General features: G+C 39.5%; 1 protein-coding gene across 11 annotated transcripts in view; it reads left to right on the top strand.

Annotated features, from left to right (window-relative positions):
- Positions 1–22,248, top strand: part of ROBO2 (roundabout guidance receptor 2) — a 639,395-nt gene that overhangs the window by 537,000 nt on the left and 80,147 nt on the right. For all 11 annotated transcript variants that reach the window (XM_073303863.1, XM_073303872.1, XM_073303897.1 and 8 more), the window contains 3 exons: positions 3,345–3,576; positions 12,787–12,911; positions 16,424–16,595. In XM_073303863.1, the coding sequence (XP_073159964.1) occupies positions 3,345–3,576; positions 12,787–12,911; positions 16,424–16,595 (529 nt within the window). The remainder of the gene's footprint in view (positions 1–3,344; positions 3,577–12,786; positions 12,912–16,423; positions 16,596–22,248) is intronic.

Raw genomic sequence — 22,248 nt, forward strand, 5'->3', positions numbered from 1 at the left:
CTGCTTTCAGTCACACACTGTGCACAGCATAAGACACGGACTCACACACAGCATGGGAGCTGGGAAGCAAGGAACTGAGAGAGGGAGCCAGCTGGCTGCCCATCCCATAGTTATGCAAGTAAACCCCACGGATTTCAAAGGAGTGGCAGAGATAAGAAATTATGAGCATCCCTTTAAATATTAGGTGCATCCCACTGCAATCCCACTGCAAACTTCAGGAGTAGTGTCTTATGAGTGATTTCAGAGCAGACTAGGATCCTGCATCCAGCCTTTATGGATATTCTGGCCAGGTATGAAACCTGGTGAATTTCCAAGGTTATGGTGAGTTCTTCCTGCTGAATTTGGCACAGATTGAGATGTACAGTAGCCGTGACCAAACTCTCAAGTTATTCCGCCCAGATGGAGAATTGCTATTGGCATAATTATAAGTAGTATCTTATTCAGGATATTCTGAGAGGAGAATTTACATACAAAAGAGTGTCTTTAGACTGCGGCTTAGTGGGCTCGTCCCCAGGAAGCCATAACTACAGGGTTGGCTAAGTGATGAGTTTCTGTGCCATATTTTTAACACCTGAATAGCCTAATAGTATAATCTAATGGGTTTAGAATCCATACAACATTTGGTGGTAATGTGCGTAGATCTGGAAAAGGCAGTTTTCTGTTCCATAGAAATGTTTCTGTAACTAGTGCTAATAGTGCACAGAGTGTCACTAGTGTATGTTAGCTGGTCCTATTAGTAGGTAAAACAAACATGTTAGTCCAGTACAAAATCTACTGTTGATTGCCTACCCTGTGTAGAAAACTCTGATTGGTGTTACAGTTATTTCCTCTACTAAATAGTCATCATGACATAGAGATCAATTGTGCCTTTTAAGGCACCACATGATATCAGGGGCAGTGTATAGCAGCAGCCCACCAATAGGTCTGCTAATAGGTTATAAGCCCCTTGAAGGCATATGCACCTTCTAGTTTGAAGGAAGAAAGGTGCCCTTAGATCCACCCCCTCTCCAGCTCTTTGGGGGTGGATAGCATTACTATCTGTACTAGCTAGGAGTAGTCTGTGGCTGGATCCTGTGGAGGACAAGAGAAGGGAAGTGTTTCCTTGTGTCCTCCCTTATCCTCCTTGCATATGATTGTGGGGCCACCCACAGTTTGACCCAAATACGTGACATTAACAGTAAGTCAGGGTGTTTCAGGTGGCAGTGCATAAGCATATACCACAAGTGAAATAATGACACTATAGATGGTGTTTTATTAGTTGCACTATTGAGCGTTTTATAAAATGGTTAGCAAGGTCTTCTGTTCTCAGTATTTAGTAGTATAGTGAATGCCTGTACTACCTCACACTTCAGAATTGAAGATATTTAATGGCTAAAATCTGGTGATCCAAATTAATAGTTATAGTTTCATTGTATGCAGCTTTAGGAGCCTTCAGTTCATTATTAGATGTACTCTGTGTGGGTGGGTTATACACAGCCTACTGATTTCCAGCGTAGTATTTTTTTTAAAATTTTCCCTTTTTGACAACTCTTTGCACCCATCAGTTCTTAAAGATTCAGCCAAAATAAAAAAAAAAAAGTCAAATTAAAAGTTACATTGTATTTTTCTGAAGTGTAGAGAGAAATCTAATTTAAAATTAGTTTTGGATTATTAAACAGCTTAGCCATGTACTACAGTTTAGGTGAAGAGGATGTGTTATAAAGTATGCAAAGGAGTTAATACTGTGTTTTGTAGTAAACGTGAGGTTCATAATGTCTTTACATCTGTAAAACATTTAATTAATGAAAGTCAAACATGGATAAAAACAATTTACCCTGATTTACAGACTCCCTTCATCTGGAAACAGCTGCTTAATGTTCTTCTTAAAAACACAGCTTGATTCTTTCAGTATTAACAAGCTATTATTGTGAGTTATGGTTCTCTTTCAGTGCATAAATTCACTTAAAGTGAATGTAGAAAAGTTTATAAAATGCAAGCTTAATGTTGTTGTAACATATGTAGCAAGGTTTTTAACAGTGACAGTTTTGATTAAAGACATTTTTTCTTTGCTCTTGTAAATTAAGATTTCTTCTTGCTTGTTCTGTTTTTTTTAATGTTCTAAGAACTGAAGAACTTAATGACTAGGAAGTGAAGGTATAGTAAAGGTAGTGGAAGTCAGAAGATCTTGGTTTGTGCCTTCAGTATTGGACCCACTTATTTTTGACATAGCCCAAACAAGCATAGCTCTAATTCTGGAAAATCTTTGATGAGTTAGCAAGCTGTCAAGAGGGTGAAGGAAATCGTTCTTGTCAAAACTCAGCTAGGAGACTAGAGTTAACAACCCAGTCAGCTATATGTCCAAACTGACACACAGAATGTGCTGCTTGTATTATTTTCTTTGGCTATTTGCTTGACAACTGCAGAAGTGAAAATCTTTTAGCATGCAACATTTTTGACTGTTAAAAGAGATTAAAATACAAATGTGTGCAAATGTTTCAGTACAGTATAATATCTCAAAGTTATTCGATATGTTACCTTTTTTCCACATAAAAATGCTTGTGGCCACATCAAGATAATACATTTTGAACTATCTTTCTTTCAATTACAAGTAATGTTTATTGTTTTGAAAGACAGGGTAGATTTGTTATATTACTGTATACAACCCTGAACTTGAATTCTGTTTGCATGGCAACAAATTAAATACAAACAACAACAACATTCCATCCCCATCTGATGGCATGAGTGCTTTGTAACTTCAGATGGAAATAGACTGGTTAGTCTAGGAACACAGGAAACAACACATTTTCTTGGTCATTGTTTTTTCTGCATCTGTCTATGTTTATTTTGCTTTCCTGAATATCTCATGAGAGGACCGTCCGTAAGCCAAGTAATGGATTAATAGCTAAAAGCATATAGTACATCTTCAAAGCTTTGTACTTTTCTGAAAATAAATTGTTTTTCCTTTCTTTCTCATATTTCAGCACATCAGTAACCAAGTTAGCTTTAATTCCTTTACATTCAATACTCGTCATGACAAATTGCTAGAAAATTATCTATTTATGATTTTTGTTATTTATGTTATGCTTTAAGATATAGGTGGTTGTATCATTATATCTAATGGGAAAAAGTAAATGGAACAATGAGAGAGAGATTTACACCACTTTAAAAAAATTAAGTGAAATGACAGTAATCCACAAGAAGTTTTAATTTTAGATTTAAAGGAAGTCAGTAACACAGGCAACTGACTGCTTTGTTGTTTGACATAAACACATCAATACAGTAGGTAGCCTTTTTGGTTTCGTTATTGGATTATGGATCCTGTACTTTAAAACGTGTAGTAATGTGCCAATTAATACCATTTCCAGGTTGACCGCCAATCCCAGTTTATTCAGGGCTATCGAATAATGTATCGCCAAACATCAGGCCTGTCTTCTCCAATGGCATGGCAGAATTTGGATGTGAAAGTCCCCACTGAACGCAGCGCTGTCCTAGTCAACTTGAAAAAAGGGGTTTCTTATGAAATTAAAGTTCGACCCTATTTCAATGAGTTCCAAGGAATGGATAGTGAATCAAAGTCTGCCCGTACTACTGAAGAAGGTTAGTATAATTGTCGAAAGAAGCAACTGGCTTCCCCATCTTGTCTCAAAGGGGAAATCATTGTGTTCACTGTGAAGACTGTGCAAATAATTTTGTTCTAATTAGTTTCCAAAATGTCTGTACATAATTCACTGAAGATTTCTCTGTGTTGCATGAAAAGCTGGCTTTAGGATTTCACCTAACAATCTATTTGGCTATAATATTTGGTATAATATTATGGGGTCTGAACTGGCCAGTCCTATGCCTCTCTTCTCCAGAAGAGTTAACTTTTGTCTCTTCAGTGTGGGCAGCAAGCAATTTTGGGTTTCTGACACATACTCTGCAACAGCGTTTCCTTTAAAGTATCCAGGCTGCTGGTGCAGCAGACCCTGGTCCATGGTTTGCAAGTAGAGAAACCTTTTGCAGATGACTGAGTAATAATAGCCATTCTTTTCTAAGTGGAAAATAACATAGATGGATGACATGGCTAGGAGAAGATGATGGGTGAAGGACTCCCAATACTGCCTTTAATTAGTGTACAAATTAAGACTAATCCAAGTAGCACACCATTCTTGAAGCAGCTCTCTATGGTGCTAAACACAATGAAACCAGTTGTCCGTTTCTCAGTGTCAGGAAAATATCCTTAAAACTCAGATCAGAACATGCATATGATACAGAAGTAGCAACCATATTATAACACTGAAATGAAGAAACAACCCTCTGTACATCATGCAACATAGATGTATTGTTCTGCTTAGAAAGAGATGCTTTTAGAGTTGTCTGGAGTGTAAAAAGAGGAGAAACTAAGCTGCCTTTGACATAACTATTCCCCTGACCCCAGCTTTTTTTTTTTAAATCTGCCTGTCTGTTTATCTAATCATCCCTATTTCCATAGTATCTGAACCACTATTGGCATCTCTTGGATGGTCTTGTAGTCAAACTAAAAGCCTGGAGTCAAGAGATCTGGGTTATCTTCCTGGCTCTGCCACAGACTTCTTTTGAAGCCTTAGGCAAGGAATGTAGGCCAAGGCTTTCCAAATGGGCATCTATTTTTTTAAATCTTGACTGTAATCTTTCTGTGCCAAGGTTTTTTTATCATTCAAATATGGGTCTATATGATTTCCATTACTCACAGGGTGTTGAGGAAGTTAATTCAATAATGATTGCAGCATGCTTTGAGATCTTGGAATGGAACATATCATAGTTGTTGTTGTTATTATTATTTAGTACTATTATACTTTTCACTGTCAAACCATGTTATCGTTACTTAATTAGCCAACAGTTAAGTAACCATGCCTGGGATCAGTGCTGTGAATTAGATAGTTGCTGTCCCTGTTTTGCAGATGGGGAAACGGAGGGTTCTATGATTTGCTTGAGATTATAGAGGGAGTCACTGGCAAAGCCAAGTTCAGAATTTGGGAATGCCTGACTCCCATTGCTTTGATTAGATCATAAATCCTAAATTGTTCAGTAAAGATTAGCTTCACTGTAGTATGAACAAAGCTTGTTTTAAAAGTTTCAAACAAGAAAATTGAAAAAGCTTACTAGGTTAAAATTGCTTTGCTAGAATTTAACTGTAGGATTTTTCTCCCCCTCACTAGAGGATTTTATCCTTGTCCATTCTCAATTGATTTTTGTTGTTTATTTAGTTCATCTAAGTGTCTCCTGCTAAAGTTAAATTAAGACCCACTAAAAAAGAAAAAAGGCTTTGTATCTGTAGTCTATTTCTGTAAAGTACTTCAGGAGTGACCTTTTCATTTGTAACCGTCATCTCCCAGCAGAACCTGTCAGGTAATTTCCTACTTTAAAGGCCACTTTTTCTTGTGGAATAACTTTCTACACAGTAAAGATTTTTAGAACTTTCCTTGCCTGTTAAAGTCACGGTCCATGTGTATATTAGTCTCACCTTCAGCCACTCTCTTGACTAGTGTCTTCTTCAGAAAAACAAATAGTTGCCACCTGTCAAATGTCAACCACTAGAAAAGATTCCCCAACCCCCACAGTATTTAACTGCTTGTGTGATAGACTTTTTTTCTATCAAAGCACCAATAGGTAAGATAAGCTTCCATGAGAAAATTAGTGAGTGTATTTCAATGGCCATTTCCTTTGATTCTTAAGGTTATCTTTGCAATTACCTTGCTGCTCATACTTTTGTAAAGATAGTCCGAAATCAATGTTTGGTGAACATGATTTACTTCTCATTCATACATAAAAGGAGTAGTATTTTTAAAGGTATCACACTTATTGCATTGACATCTGATTCTGTTTTGAAAATCAGACTTTTCAGACCTGACTTTTGAAAAAGTCAGTTATACTATCTTTAGAGAAAGCATTTGAAAGAGTGCTCTGAATACTGTATATTTTTGCAACATCAAAATATATAGTTTGTGCAAAGGCAATGTACTACCAAAAAGAAGTTTCAATTTTTTACTGGATTTAATTTTACACAGAATGTTACTTCTGAGGCCTAACTCCAAAAATCAATTTCACCACAGTTAGACATTTCCTCTAGATCAGACATTTGTTACAAATCAGTAGCCATTCATCTCCTACCTCTTTGGCCTTGTGAAAGTAACAAATGGAATTCTGTTTGGTTGCGTCTGGAAAAGATGAACACTGATTTGGGTTCTTTCATATCTGTAGCAAGAAGCTGAGCACTGGAATAATTGACCTGTCAAGAATCAGGCAAGGTGTTCTCCACAAGCCAGCAGCAAGGGAAATGAGAAAACAATTTTAAAAATGTTATTTTTCAATGTGGTCTATTTAATAACGACAGCACTGTCAGACAAGTGGTTTAATTTATGGTGCCAGCTTACAGAGCAGTATTATCATAAAGAGAGAAGTCAGGACTGTCTACACACACACACACACACACACACAAAAGAGAGAACTGGACAAATAATAATGGATAATGTATCTGATAATTTTCGGGTTGTTTGTTCACAAATAATCCTAAAAGCTGAACATGATTTTTTTTTTTCCAAATTCATTCACTTATTTGAAATTCCTCATGGAATAATAAATACTTGGTCTGTATGTTGTTGGTGACCTGTTCATTGCAAATGTATGATATTCTAAACTTGAGCTCTCTTATTTAGTGGTCATTGAACACTGTTTTCATAGTGACAGGTTTCAGAGTAACAGCCGTGTTAGTCAGTATTCGCAAAAAGAAAAGGAGTACTTGTGGCACCTTAGAGACTAACCAATTTATTTGAGCATGAGCTTTCGTGAGCTACAGCTCACTTCATCGGATGCATACCGTGGAAACTGCAGCAGACTTTATATACACACAGAGAATATGAAACAATACCTCCTCCCACCCCACTGTCCTGCTGGTAATAGCTTATCTAAAGTGATCATCAGGTTGGGCCATTTCCAGCACAAATCCAGGTTTTCTCACCCTCCACCCCCCCCACACACAAATTCACTCTCCTGCTGGTGATAGCCCATCCAAAGTGACAACTCTTTACACAATGTGCATGATAATCAAGTTGGGCCATTTCCTGCACAAATCCAGGTTCTCTCACCCCCTCACCCCCCTCCCAAAAACCACACACACAAACTCACTATCCTGCTGGTAATAGCTCATCCAAAGTGACCACTCTCCCTACAATGTGCATGATAATCAAGGTGGGCCATTTCCAGCACAAATCCAGGTTTTCTCACACACCCCCCACCCCCATACACACACAAACTCACTCTCCTGCTGGTAATAGCTCATCCAAACTGACTTGCTGTTTGGATTAGTCTGACTCAAGGCTTCTGAATTCATTTATTAATTTCACTTTCCATTAATATTATTCTATATCCTCTTGAGATTTGCTATTTCCATTAACATTAGTTCCAGTAAATGAATTCACTATAATATTCATAAAATATAAACTCAAAGAAGAAATGTATACAGTTGAACTAAAGGATTTTTTTAAAAAAATGAATATTTTTCAAAAATATCTTGCAGTATTTGCCCAGTTCTCTATCTCTACATGTGTTTGTACAGTATATATATGTGATGTATTATCTTTCTATATGCATCGTGTATTTTTGTATAAAAATTAATGTTATACATGTTAAAGAAGGAAGTGAATGTATTTCAGCAAAACAGTACTTTATATTTTAATGCAAAGAGGATAAGCAGCTTAGTTTTAATCTCTGCCATTATAATAATAATAAAGGTGTAAGGGTGTGGTGTTAAGTATAGAAGACAGTACCAGTATGGGAAGCCCTATCAGTAAGTGGTATTGGAAAGAGAGAAAGGGAATAGGTTCAGGAATGGAGACCCCCAAAAGAGGATGGTTATAGAGAGAGATGGCCTCCAGGTTCATGCATTTATTATTCATTTTCTTTTAGAATTAGGTATGCATACATTTATTTACTTTTTTATTGTTAAAGAACAATGCTTTTTTTATATTGATACTGTTTTTATTATGTGGCTTAGTTCTGTTTCAAGTGCTACAAAACTTAGGTCCTAGTCTTCAACTGCACCAATTTTATACTCAGCATGGTTGAGGAAAGTAGCTCTAGGCCATCTTTCTGCTGTACTGATTTGGGTTGGCCAGGGGCCAATTTGCCCCTGGAGTAACCTAGAGCAACTTAAGTGCTGCTCAAGTTACATCAGCTACTGCAGTCCCTTAGAAACCACTACAGTGCCATGGGCAAGTAAAGGACTATGGTACCACATTTAGCTGCTTGGAGGCAATCAAGAGGTGAGGGCCCCATTATGATTTGGTACTAGAAGTGGGATTTTCAGACCAGACCCTGAACGAAGGGATAGATGGTAGCACTCCTTTGGGTCCTGCAACAACAACAGGCAGCAGCGCAAGAGCAGAACAAGATGACAACCATAAGAGAAGAGGATCCCACAGCCAACCTGCTGCTAGTGAACAACATGATAGAGCAACAACAAGGAAGTTTGGCAAGAATTCCAGAACGCTTTCTATCATAAGATTTTTGAACCATATGGGGAAAGTTAAAGTCCTGAGGGCTATGGAGAAGAGTCCCAGATCAGAGCAGTCCCTTTGGAGAGGTCAAGCAGGATATTCCTACAGCTAGGGGATAAGAGGTGGCAGTTAGGAAAGTAGATAAGAGGAGTTTTGTGTGAAGAACCCTAGGGCCTACAAAAGCGAAGTGGTCTCACACTTGTGGGGGACTCTTCCACCTTAGTGCAAGGGTATGGCATTAAGTATAGAAGACAGTACCAGTAAGGGAGGCCATACCAGTAGGTGGATAAGACAGAAAGGGAATAGGTTCTGGAATGGAGACCCTGACAGAGGATGGTTATGGAGGGAGGTGGCCTCCAGGTTCATGCATTCAGAGAGCTTGTGGAAGGTCAAGAGATCCTGAATAGGGATACAAAGATATCCCAGGCCAGCAGTGAGCTCAGAGGGAAAAAACAGTGTAGGTGGGTCCTCCAGGCCTGCTTTGAGAGTTTTCACAGAAGTAGCCAATCAGAACCCAGCAGGCACAGATAAAAGGAACTGCCGGGCCTTAGCAGGTCAATTCCTGGCTGGGACAAGAGAGGCAAGTGTGGGTTCTCCTCTCTGACCACAGGTGCTCAAGGGATAGCCAGAGTTTGGTGCTGGCTGCATTTGCACAGCTGGGTTTGCAGGGGGAGAGAGAGAGGACTAAGAACCTTGACCCTGAGATAAGAGTAAAGCAAAAAAAAAAAAAAAAAAGGGGTGGTGGTGGTCTTGGTAGGAAGTAACCCAGGGAAGAAACAACAACAAACTGAAATTGAGGACTGTGTGGCGGCTATGTATAAGGTCCCTGAGTTGGAACCCAAAGTAGTCAGAGATCCCACGTTCCTCTACCAGCCACAGTGGCATAAACACGAAGAAGGGGACATAGCTTATTTGAGAACCTGAACACAGGGCTGAATTTAAAGGGTCCAGAGCTGGGGCTGAAGACCCTGGTGAAGTCAGTAGTACTGTTCATTTATTGAACTCTTTACTATCCCAGAAGGGTTTCATTTGGACTTTGACTTGCCTGGAGGGCCAAGCCACTGAAGCCCCACCAAGGTTAGCTGGCAGCCTAGAGGTGGTTCCAGGCATGAGAAAAAGACTGTGTACCACACCCAGCTACTAGGAGTCTCTCAAGCGGTGAGATCCCCCCATTACAGTCACTAAAAGGAGTTGAGTTTAAATTCCTGGATCCAAATTTGTAGGTCATATTCTGCAAAGTATCAGGTGTAGTGGAGAAGCCATAGGAAAAACTAATGAATCCTGAATTGACTCAGGAAACTTGCGTGATCCTGATATCCCATCTGTCCTGAGGCTGCCGGGGCTTTTGGGTAACCCAGGCATTGAAAGCCAGGGAAGACCAAAAGATGAGTAGGGAGATGCTGGTGACTTTGGGGCCCACTTTTCAGGGAACCATGGTCCAAGGATGTTTAAACAATAAGGAAAACCCAATAACAAAAGGACTTTTCCAGAGTTTTGGTGCCCTCAGAACTAATGGAGCAACAAAATGAACCAGGTCCTTTATGGACAGGAATAGAGGAGCTAGAGGAGAAAACTGAGGGAAAGGCTTCAGTTCGAAATCCTGGACCTCCGCGAATTTTTTGTTTAACATGACAGAAATGTACCAGAGAAAACCCTGGACCTAGAGGTTGCTAAGGCTTTCAGAACTTGGCATCAGAGCAAGAGTGAGAGGTGCCTGGAGTGCCAGTGGGTACTCTAATGAAAGTGCCAATGATGCTGTGAAATTGATACTGTAGTCTCTACCATAACATCTTTAAAAAATAACTGGGGGACCCTGCACGTCACACATTCTCACTTGAGGAATAAAGGTGTCATGCTGAAGGTGTTGACGTTCTTTCCCAGGGAAATGTCTTAATAACACAAATCACTTTATCTGGGGCATGGACATGGGAAGAGAGACTGCAAAAGAATGAGATGTCATACATTTTCAATACCCTCAAGTGATTAAATATGCAAAAAGCAGCAGGACAAGAGTAAATGATGGAGCAGAACAGGAACACCCCAGGGAAAAGAAGAGGTGGATATTTGTATGGGTTGGGTTCAATATCATTGAAGCAGAGGGAACCTAACTGGCGCCTTTCATATAAAATAGTTTTAAGATGCAATTAAACTTCTTTATGGAACCACATAGCTGAAACAATAGGGGCCTCAAACAAAACACAGGCACATGTCACCTCCTACAACAATGGCACACGTGAGGTCATTCAGAAATTTTAACTGTATGGTTGGAGGAGTTTTGTTATTTTGAGTGGGGATGTATGTGAGAGAGATGCACACCACAAAAGGTTACAGATGTAGCCAATTAGTTCATTTTATCATCCCTTGATCATTGTATTATGTGATGTTATGGTCAGTTCAGATGCTATTTCATAGATAATTAATATATGCTAAATAGAAATAAATTGTAGGATTATACAAGTATAAGATTGATAAGTATTTAGGAGAGATGACTGTGTATTATGTGAATAAGTAAAGCATGGCTGGAACGCAAGCCCTGCAGGCTGACACCTGTAAGATGTTAGTTTAGCCATACTAGGCCCTAGGCTTAAGAACACTTGACAGGAATGGGAGGCTTAAGAACACTTGACAGGAATGGGTGAACTGGGAACAACCCTGTGCAGTAAAGTCACAAGATTACTGTAAAGATGTGCCAATGTGATGTTACGGAAAAGTAGATCATAATAGACCGCAATGTATTGTCCAAAACCACTAGACACCTAATTGTAACAACTCTGAATGTCTGTCTTGACCGCAGGCCACATTGTGCATAGATGCTAATGAGAATAAGAGGAACTAAGAACAACCTATGAAAAATGGGGCACCCCAATAGTCAAGGTGTGTGGAAGAACAGATAAGGAAAAGAGGGCACCTTCATGCATATGTATAAGGAGTTAGGTGTAGTGAGAATTACAATATAAAAGAGGGTTCCATGATTGGGTAAAAGTGGGAAAACCCAAGGAATGATCTCATCCCACCAGCAGGAACCATCCCTCTAGCAATGATCATCTATTGAGAAGTCCATCAGACCCTGGAATATTTTTTTAGGATGTGTATGACTGCAGTTATAATTATTGCATGGGTTTTTGTAGAATTTCTATATTCATGGGTAATTGTAACTTTACTTATTGCTTTAATAAAACTTGTAGTATGGATAGGACTTTGTACTTGTGATTGTGTCTGTGGTCCCTATCCTTGGACTTTGTGTGTTTCTAGAATCTCCACATCTGAAAAAAGCACCAGAGGCAATTTTCACTCTGTTGAGCTTCAAACTGTAGCAACCAGAGGTGAACCCCTGGTGGTGTATTATAACACTAAATTCACTTTAAGCAAAATAAAAGGCTACACAGAGGAAGAGCAGAAAGACGGGGGCACAGCCTGAATGAGCACTGGGAGCATGGTCCTGAGAAAACAGCCTAGATAGAGAGATTTTATGAGCTGAGTGCTGTGTGAAAGAGGCTTGGAACTGTGAGCAAAGAAATTGTCATTTGTCTGATTGTTTGATTCCTGCTCTGTCCTGGAGAGGTCTGAGCAATTATATTCTTTGTAAATAGACAGGATTGCTTCAGAAAAATACCTGACTCCATCATCAATTTATCCCCTAACTGGGACAACCCAAAAGACCCCAACATTTCAGCTAATCCCTCAAATCAAAAGGAGTAACAATATAGATGACCATTTCTCTGGCAGTGTGAGTGAGATTAAAGCCCCATGTGTTTTAACTCTTTGGCCAGGCAAAAACTGGAATATCCTACATTTAAATACCTTAAGGATATGTGTCTTTAAAAATATTCCCTTCTATTCATCACTAGGCAATATTAGATCATAGAGGGGCAGTGGAGATAGGGGGATCAGAACAATGCTTAGGGCGGTCTGAGTTAGCAGATTTAATTTATGTATGCAGTCACAACCGTGTGTATAAGAAAATGAATATAAGTCTGAGACTAATTCTAGTTGTAAACTTGAGACATGCTAAACTCAATAAATAAAAGAAGAGTGATTTGCATTGCTTCTGTGTTGCCACAACTACTGAATTTTCACTCAGTGCTGTGCTTCTCTTCAGAAAGACATTTTTCATAGTTGTCTTTGCCCAAGAATGTGTGCTAGTTGTCGTTGCCCAAGAATGTGTGCATCTCCAAGCCCATGGGAGTGCAAACTTCATAGATTCTCTGCTTGCTTTTACACTGTTTAAGCAAAATTAATGATCCAGCAACTGGACTAATGTCATTCTTCTATTTGTTCCTTCTACCCGGTACAGCTCCAAGTGCCCCTCCGCAGTCTGTTACTGTTCTGACAGTTGGAAACCACAACAGCACAAGCATCAGCATTTCCTGGGACCCTCCCCCACCAGATCACCAAAATGGAATCATCCAGGAGTATAAGGTAAAACTGATGTACAATGGGAGGGATGTGAATTAAACCAAACTGTGTCGGGTTGAAATATACAACATTTTTTTTGTGGATTTAAATTTTGACATAATGAACTACACATCTGTATAATAACAAGCAGAGAGGTCTGATCACTTACACCTTTTTTCTCACATTAAGCAGCATCAACATTATGTTAAAAACAAAACTGATCTGTGTGGGGGAGAGGAGCCATCCTGTACTAGGCACCACTCTAGGCTCAGGGTGAAATCAGCCAAGCTCCTATCCTATCCTGACAGGGAAGCCAGAGCTACTCCTTCCTCCCTTGCCTGCAACAATGCTGACTCAAACACTTCACTGTAAAAATCACAGTGAGTGACCCTGAGAACACAAGTTCAGTTTGTAATCAACTGGAAATCTTCTTCCATGATCACCTTTAAGGGCAATAATTTAGAGGCCTGCAGGGCACAAGCAGCCTTCCCAGGCAACAGGTTGAAAATCAGTATAGCCAATGCCTGCTGTATCAGTGTTTCTCAGTAGGCTAGTAGCTCACTTTAGTTATCTTTTGTCCTCTGTCATTGATGTGGTGTCTGCAAGGTGTCATCCTCAGAGGCTGTATCAGTCAACGGTCAAGCCCAGGCTCTGACCACTTATTTACATATTTACAACATGGATATGTCACAGAATGCTATCCAATGGATTGTTCATCCCACTCCAGTAAATAAATACCCAGCAGCACATAGAATAACAGAAAAAGCCCTGCACAGCAGGTATAATAGTAGTGAAACCCCTTCAGCCCTCATCACATCCTCTACCCAAATGCCAGGGGGAATGATGGGCTTGGCAGCATACATGCTAGAGGTCAGAGAATTAACTTGAAAATCCATGCTCTTGGGGCAGATTCACCATGGGTTTCTGCCAGTGGAAGCTACTGGGAACCCAGCAACAAAGCTCCAGAGGCAAAAAATCTGCTAGAGGTTTCATCTGGGGAAAGTGGCCACAACTTCCCTTCTTCAGGGACAAATCCTATCGGGGATGTCAACCCTATACCAGAAGGTTGTGGGTAGGCGATACACTATTTCAGTGAGTATCTTCAATAGCCTCAGCTAGTGGGCCTCATATGGAGCCGCTGGTGGATATGGAAGCTGCCCTACCCCAACAGAAGTCCCAAAAGAGTGGAAGTGTTGGCATTGCTCCTTGTGGATGTAGTTTGGTCATCTCACACAGGAAGGTGTAATTTATAGCCCCCTGCTCCAGTGTGGGTGAATCTGACTCAGAGATGGAGCAGGGAGGCAGGCACTTACTTTTAAAATCAGTGTAAGCTCTTTTATGTTTCACTCTCTTGAGTGCGTGTTTTAAAGACACACAGTATTTACTTGCAATGTATTAGTTTGTTGTTTTGTTTTGTTTGGTCAAGACCACAATTTATTAACCCAGCTATGCTATTGAAACCTCATTTTCACATCAATTCAACTTCATACCAACTCCAATATGTTAAGGTTTGTTTCATATAAATTCCATTAAAAATATGTTAAGAGAATGTTATGACTTCACAGCTAAGCATTAAAATGTCAGAAAATGCGTAAGGGTTATCCACACAACTCTAACTCTGAACTTTTATACATATGCATTGAGACATAGGCCAAGATTTAAAAAAACTAGGAGCCTAAATTTGGGCTCTTAATTCCATATTTATGTACCTGATTGCCATGATTTTCAAAAGTGACCCAGCAGCTGCCATTTACCTCAGTGGCAAGCATTGTATGATCAGCACTTTTAAAAACTACGTACCTTATTTAGGTGCCTAAATAAGTGTGAATTTAGGAGCCTACCTTTATGTACCTATTTTTGAAAAACTGGATTAATCTGTAGTTCCTTGCTTGTGTGATGTTTCTCTCATTAAGTAATATAATTTTCAGCATTTTCCTACAATCTGAGCTATACACACACATCTGCAAATTTTGTTTCTTCCTTCATTTATGCCTACAACAATTTCTTTGTCAAAATAGTCCGAAATGCCTTCATTAACTAAGTGCTGGTTTGCAACCTTACAGTCTGCCTTAAGTTAGGAGCACCCTGTAATACTGTACTATCCCAAGACCAGATCAGAGAACAAATCATGATGACTCCTCCGCACTCCCTCATGCACCTGGCCAGGGACTCTGGCCAGCAAAGAAGCTCCGTTTGAGCCTAGGGGAGCCAGGGATTCTTCCATCCCCCACTCCTTGCTTACAAGGAAGTGTATCAGGTGAGTAACCCCTGGTACTGTGAAGCTAGAGTCAAAAACTGAGCGGTGCCAAGCATAGGAGCAATGGGAATGTTACTCCTGCTTTCTCCTCTGCTGAGCCAAGTAAGGTCTGTGATAATCCAGCCCTTTGTCAGCAACTGCATGTTGTTTTCAACCAGCTTCCTTTGGTACAGTAATTACATACATGCATATATGGGATTTTTTTTTATGTATTGCTTCCCTTGAGTGGAATTAGAGTGGTAGTTAATGGATTCTTTAATATTATAGTAATAGTCTCCACAGATCCCTTCAACTAAAAAAGAGTCTCTGAACATTTTAATGCTAAAGTGTCTCAGGAAATGCTCATGAATAAATATAAGAGAGAGAAGCAAAACTGCCTTGAAATAATATACCACTTGCGCCACAAAGTGCTGGTTTGAAATATGGCACATATCAGGATACTTAAGGAACATTTTTTGTATCTGTTGAATTACAGGGTAAAATAAGTCAGACCGCAAAATCTAGATTCCTGAACAATTTCAGTTATGACAGCAACAACATAGCATAGCATTTTAGAAATTGCACACACCCTTTTTCTACCAGGGTAGAAAGCTGAAAATACTTAAAAGGAGATTCTGTATAGTATTCTTAGGAGTGTTTGAACATGCTTCTTTTTGTAATTGTTGCCCGTTTTCTATTCAATAGAAAAAAATGAGACTGAAAAAATAACTTTAGGAAACCGTAGATTATAGCCATAGTAACTAAACAAGAGCCTGATCCAACAAAGATTTATGCATATGCTTAATGTCATGCCTGGGACAAGTCATACGGAAGTAATTAAAGTCAGTGGGTGAGATTCTAAGAATTGCGGCATGGAACTTACCGCCCAGGGACATGGGGAAGGAGGTGATTTTAAGCCATCTTTGGATCCTACTGATCCTGGGCTGCTTGGGGGCTTTCTGAATCCCATCCCCAGCTGCCTATGGACAGTAGTACCGTGAAGAATGTCTGCCATGCTATGTGCTCCACCTCCAGCATGCCTCTCTACCCCCAGTACTGTTCCTAGCATTTCCCCTATGTCAGGGCTGAGAGAATGAGAATTTTAGCCATGTGTAAAGTTAAGCACATGCATAAGTCTTTGCAGAAGCAGGCCTAAATGTTTAAAGGAATTTAGCAGTTGCATTTCAAGATATCAGTATATGTATTTCCAGTGAAGTATATTAATATACCATATTTGTGAACCATTGTTTGCAAGCATGACTATTTTCATATTGTTTTATTTCCCCAATCCCTACCCAAGATCTGGTGCCTAGGTAATGAGACTCGATTTCACATCAACAAAACAGTAGATGCAGCCATTCGCTCTGTAGTGATAGGTGGCCTATACCCTGGTATTCAATATCGAGTGGAAGTGGCAGCAAGCACCAGTGCAGGTGTTGGAGTAAAAAGTGAACCACAACCCATAATAATTGGTAAGTGATTGTCTACTCTATTTTATTTTACCGGTTTAGTATTTCAGAAGAGCTTTCATAAATCACTTCTGAAGGCATAAAAATCCAGTGGAGCAAAAAAACAAGGTGCAATTCAATTTGAGCGATCTAGTTAACTTTAAATGTACCACTGCCTGCCAACACTGCCTCTTCCTCTTCTGTATAGTTCTCACAGCTAATAAGATGAAATAGTTCTTCCTTTCCTGAAACATATTAAAAACATAGATTATCCTGCACAGCTGATTTAATATTTTATTATGAATGTACCACTCCTGCAGGTTGACAGATTTATAGAACTAGCTCTCTTATCCTGTTAAGATGCTTGTAATATTGCCTTATTTGAGCTACTGCTGCACAAGGCAGTGTTTAAAGTTGGTTTTCTGAGCATTTGAAAAAAGAAAAGGAGGACTTGTGGCACCTTAGAGACTAACCAATTTATTAGAGCATAAGCTTTCGTGAGCTACAGCTCACTTCCTCAGATGCATATCGTGGAAACTGCAGCAGGCCTGCTGCAGTTTCCACGATATGCATCTGAGGAAGTGAGCTGTAGCTCACGAAAGCTTATGCTCTAATAAATTGGTTAGTCTCTAAGGTGCCACAAGTCCTCCTTTTCTTTTTGCGAATACAGACTAACACGGCTGTTACTCTGAAACCTGAGCATTTGAAGTTTAGCATTTCTCAGCTATCCCAAGCACATGGGCTTTCTTCTGCCAAAGAACAAGTGGCCTCTAGTCCAGCTAGAGAGGAAAGCTGGTATTATCATCTTTTTCCTTTGAAATTACTGTTTCTTATTAGTGGTTTCCGTGCTCAATTAATTTCATGACCTGAGGGAAACCTAGAATCTTATCCTTCTGAGATTCTTCTATAACATAAATTGGGGGTGGGGCAGGAAATTGAACAGAACTGAATTGAGCATTTTTGTTGTGGAGCTGCATTAAAGTTCTTCGAGTATAGGAATTTGTTTATTAATTTGATCTATTTGAACTACGGCTTTAGGCCAACTGTTAGTGTTGCTTTAAAAATGTGTTCTTTCTAAAAGAGTACTGGGATAAGGTTTTGTAATCTGCTCTTCTATTTCTTATACTGTGCCTTTAGGACTCTTGGCAGAGACTAGTGAACAAAATGGAAAACGTAACTAAAGCAATGTCTCAGACTCAGAATGTTCATTTGAGTTGGGGTGAAATTCACCCTTCAGAGAAAAGCCAGCACAAGACCTAGCTCCCACATAAGTCCTGCGTAAGCTTCATTTTAAGTGGTTAATGACATTCACATTACAAATGTATCCTCTCAAAAGTAGGGCAATGCAGAAGTTTAGATTTAGGGTTTTTTTTCTTTTTGGAGGGGAAGTCCGAAAAGGGAGATTAAGATAGGTCTATCTTTAGGGCGAGTCTGTTCATTGAAGCTTCATTGAATTATGTATGACAGAAAAGTGAAAGAGTCTTGCAAGACTGAAAATAATGAACTCAGCTCTTACAAAAACCTTGGAAAGGGTACTAGATATGAATTTGGGGTCTCTCTTTAAATGATCTCTACCGAGAGAGACTGACCTTTCACTTTTAGTTCATTACTTTTGAAAACCTGATTTTTGTGTGAAGTATCTCTGGACGTACTGCTTTAAGAGTTCAATCCTGTAAAGTGCTGAACACAAATAGTGCTAATCCAGCATAGCATTTAAGCACATGTTTTACTTGAAACATGTGAGTAGTTCCATTACTCATTTGCTTCAAGTTAAACGTGTGCGAAAGTGCTTTGCTGGACCGAGGCTAGAGTGCTCAGCACCTTGCAGAACTGAGCCATCAGTCCTTCCCTGATTCTTACAAAACTGATTAATATACCCCAGAGCTGGACATGGAAAGATATGTTTCCGAGTTTGTGGTATGAAGGTGGAAGAGACATGAGAATGTAAGTACATCATAAATCGGAAAAAGCCAGTTGGAACTTAGAGACTTTTCATTTATTCATTGTTATACTCATGATGTCATTTCTTTCTTTTTTTAATGATCCCAGAATATCTGCCTCAACAATCTTGTCTGGTATCACTTTCTGCATATTTAATACCGTTTAGACGAAAAGTGACTAATACATTCTTTTCTGTTTTGATTTTGGTTCCCTTTTTCACTTACATTTTCCCTTTTGTATTCACAAAGCAAGATACAGTTACTTGCAGTCACATTGTCTGCATCTCACTTTTCTTTAAATCCCATCTGTTTATAGACTATCTTGATGAAATTACAGATTTGGTTGGTAATAGGTAATAGTGTTGATGTAATATAGTTAGATTTCCCTAAGAGATGGCATGGTACCACATGATATTTTGATTGAGAAACTAGAATAATGCAAAATCAATATAGCACACATTACATGAATTAAAAACTGGCTAACTGACAGGTCTCAAAATGTAATTGTAAACGGGGAATCATTATAGGGTGCAATCCTCAAATACTTATGTAAGTAACTTTAGTTATGTAAATAGACTTTCCGGGGGACTTGATAACAGTTGTCAAATATATCAAGGGATGTTATAAAGAGGATGGTGGTCAATTATTCTCTATATCCACTGAAGGTAGGACAAAAAAGGAATCAGCTTAATCTGCAGCAAATGTGATTTAGGCTAAATATTAGAAAAGACCTTTCTAACTATAAGGATAGCTAAGTACTGGAATAGGCTTCCAAGGGTAGTTGTGGAATCCCCATCATTAGAAGTTTTTAAGAACCGGTTAGACGAACACCTGTCAGGGACGGTCTACTTAGTCCTGCCTCAGTGCAGAGACTAGATGACCTCTTGAGGTCCCTTCCAGCCCTGCATTTTGGTGATTCTATAATTTATTCCCCTGGGATTACTCAAGTGAATAAAGTTACTCACATACGTGTGTTTGCAGGATAAATTTTGATTACATGGGGAAGGGACCATAATGTGATTTTTTTAAAATTATCTGCACAGCTATAGTGCAGTATAAACAATACCACAGTGATATCTTACCTTGCCATTCTAATGACATATCCAGATATCTATAATACATTTTTCTTCCCTAATTACATTAAAATACTTTCTTACTGTGCTTTGTAATTACTATCTTGAAACTATACTTTGATTGCTTGGTCTAATACAAAGAAACAGTTATGAATTGTGTTCTTTCCATGAACTGCACTTGTCTTTAAGCCTTGCAAAGCTTCTGTAAAGAAATATATGTCAAACTTGTTATTTATAGGAAAAAAACTAAAGTTTTGCTCACCAGTGTTGAGGATGCTGGAGAAGAAAATGTAGTTGGATTATAAGAAGAAATCAATTTTAAAATAATATTGATTAATAATATAGCTATTATTTCAGTAATCAGTTGGCATGTTCATACTTACATTTTATAGTTGGTGTAATAATATGAGGAACAGCTGCAAACTTTCACAGTAATAGGTACAATCAGATCTGATGTATCTAATTAATTTTTGGTCCAACAAATTAGTTTTGTTCTTCATTACTCTCCAATGGGAGGAAGACATATTTAATTATATTTTTGTCTGCAAGAACAATGGAGCGTTACAGGTCACACACATCCCTCATATGTGTTCTAATTAGTAGAACTGACAGCATTGTTATAGAAACACCTGCAGTATATGAAATAGTACACTGATACCTTGGATGACATATATATTACTTCTGATTAAATATCATATAAATAAATACAAAATGAATGTAATTTGTTCCCCAAACTCCTTACAACTAGATTAATTTTGTTTTACGTCAATAGGAAACATGCATCTGTGTTTGTTTACTTTTCAGCTCCTGAAATCACAAAGCATATGTTATTTTGACATTAAAATGAATTATTACTTTTGCTCATGTAATTGCTGAGCACTGAAGGGTAGAACAAACATCCAGGCTGCTAACTTAGAAGGTAGATTGACCTAATTTGGAGACAGATTGCATCTTCCTCCAGAAGAGGGTCTGGGAGGGGATAAAGTAATCTGAAAGCTCCTCTGAGGTTCTCCTTGTGGAATTTCTTGTGCATCCGCTACTCATGGAGGACCTGTTTCTGACCTCATTGTGAAGGCAGAATGTCCAGCCCAGGGCTTAAGGTTTCTATAGGGAAACAAGATTCCTTTCTGTAACCTTTCTACCAGGTGGTGCCGGTAGCAACAAGGTGCCGGTAGCAACAAGCAAATATGAAATAAATATGAAATATTTAAATAAATAAATATGAAATATGTTCATATTTAAGGGTTCCTCTTAAGATTACAAAACACAACTAGCTCAAGCCCCCACCTAGAAATCTGGGAAAACTAATCATCATGCCTGGGTGCCTCTCCAAGGCCGTACTTCTCCGCTCGCATGCACACTGTCTGTGTATAACAAAAGACAATGTATATTAAAAGGAGAGGGAACACAGCAGTAATTTGGGAAAACACCTCAGTGATGATTCAAAAGCAGGCAAGCCGTAAGTAAAATACTTTCCCCACAGTGTTGTCGGTGGTAGCCCTTTGTGGTGTGAAAAGTCCAATGGATGAATGTCCCTTTAACACATCACTCTCCTTTCCCTTCGCTGCACTCCCCCCTCATGATTTGTTGTCTGAGCTTAGCGGAGTCCACCTCCTGCCCGGAGGGGTGGGGAAAGGTTGGGTTTGAGTGATGCCTCGGACTACCCACCACTATCACCGCCACAGCTCCTGCCTCACCCGGCTCCTTTAGCTGCGTTCTGGTGTTCCAGCAGTAGCCCAGTCCTCCCTCTAGTGATTTCACCAGGCTGCGGAGAACCTCACCTGCTGCTGCTGCCTCTTCTGTGTTGTCTGTCACTGCAGCACTGTCCGCTCACCAGGTCTCAGGCTCAGCCATTTAGACCAGATTATTAATGATTTTAGCTGTAGCAATCACTGTTAAGATCAAAGACTCTGCATGGACAGAAAATCATCTCTTTCCTTAAACACTGGAGGAGAAGGGTAAAATGGTATCTAAGAACCTTTTAACAGAGCCTACACATCCAGATAGGAGCACCTGTCCCAACACACTCTGACTTTCACTTGGATTTGGCATCACTATTCCCCTTAGCAAGTGAGGTTATAGTTAAGGGATATTAAATACAGGGGGGGGGTTTGCCCTTTAGTTATATAATAAGGATAATATTTTATTATCCCTCCATCCAAGTCTTAATTTTAACCCAAAACAGCCAAAATTGATCTACTTTGGCAGAGTAGGTATTCTTGCTAGTCACCTAGACAGAGTGGATATAACTATAAAAATATGGTCTGCTCCTGAGGTCTTTCCCCCCCATCAGTAGATGGTAGGGAAGAGCTCATTCAGTGCAGTGCCTTACCTTTCTTTGGATTCATGGACAACTATTCAAGAAGCTAGCATGTCCAAAGTGTTCCCCTGGCCTTCCGTTTTCATGGCTTCTTCAGGAGCAGCGCTTCCATTGCCTCACCATCTTGCTTCCTCTACAAGCATCCAAAGGGGTGGAAGAGGCTGCCTTCAGCAGGAATTAAGAGAAAGTTAATGGTGCTTGGAACAACATTAGCTCCCAGCCAGATTTCTACGAGAAAATGTACTGTGTCCTCAAAAGCACATGTGCCAGAGTACATCTGCTCCCTAGTTCCACCCCACCACATCCTCTTCCGGCCCTTTGAGCCCCAACCCGGGGGTCCACGA

Source organism: Lepidochelys kempii, chromosome 1 (genome assembly GCF_965140265.1).
Source record: "Lepidochelys kempii isolate rLepKem1 chromosome 1, rLepKem1.hap2, whole genome shotgun sequence".
In the NCBI taxonomy this organism is placed as follows: Eukaryota; Metazoa; Chordata; order Testudines; family Cheloniidae; genus Lepidochelys; species Lepidochelys kempii.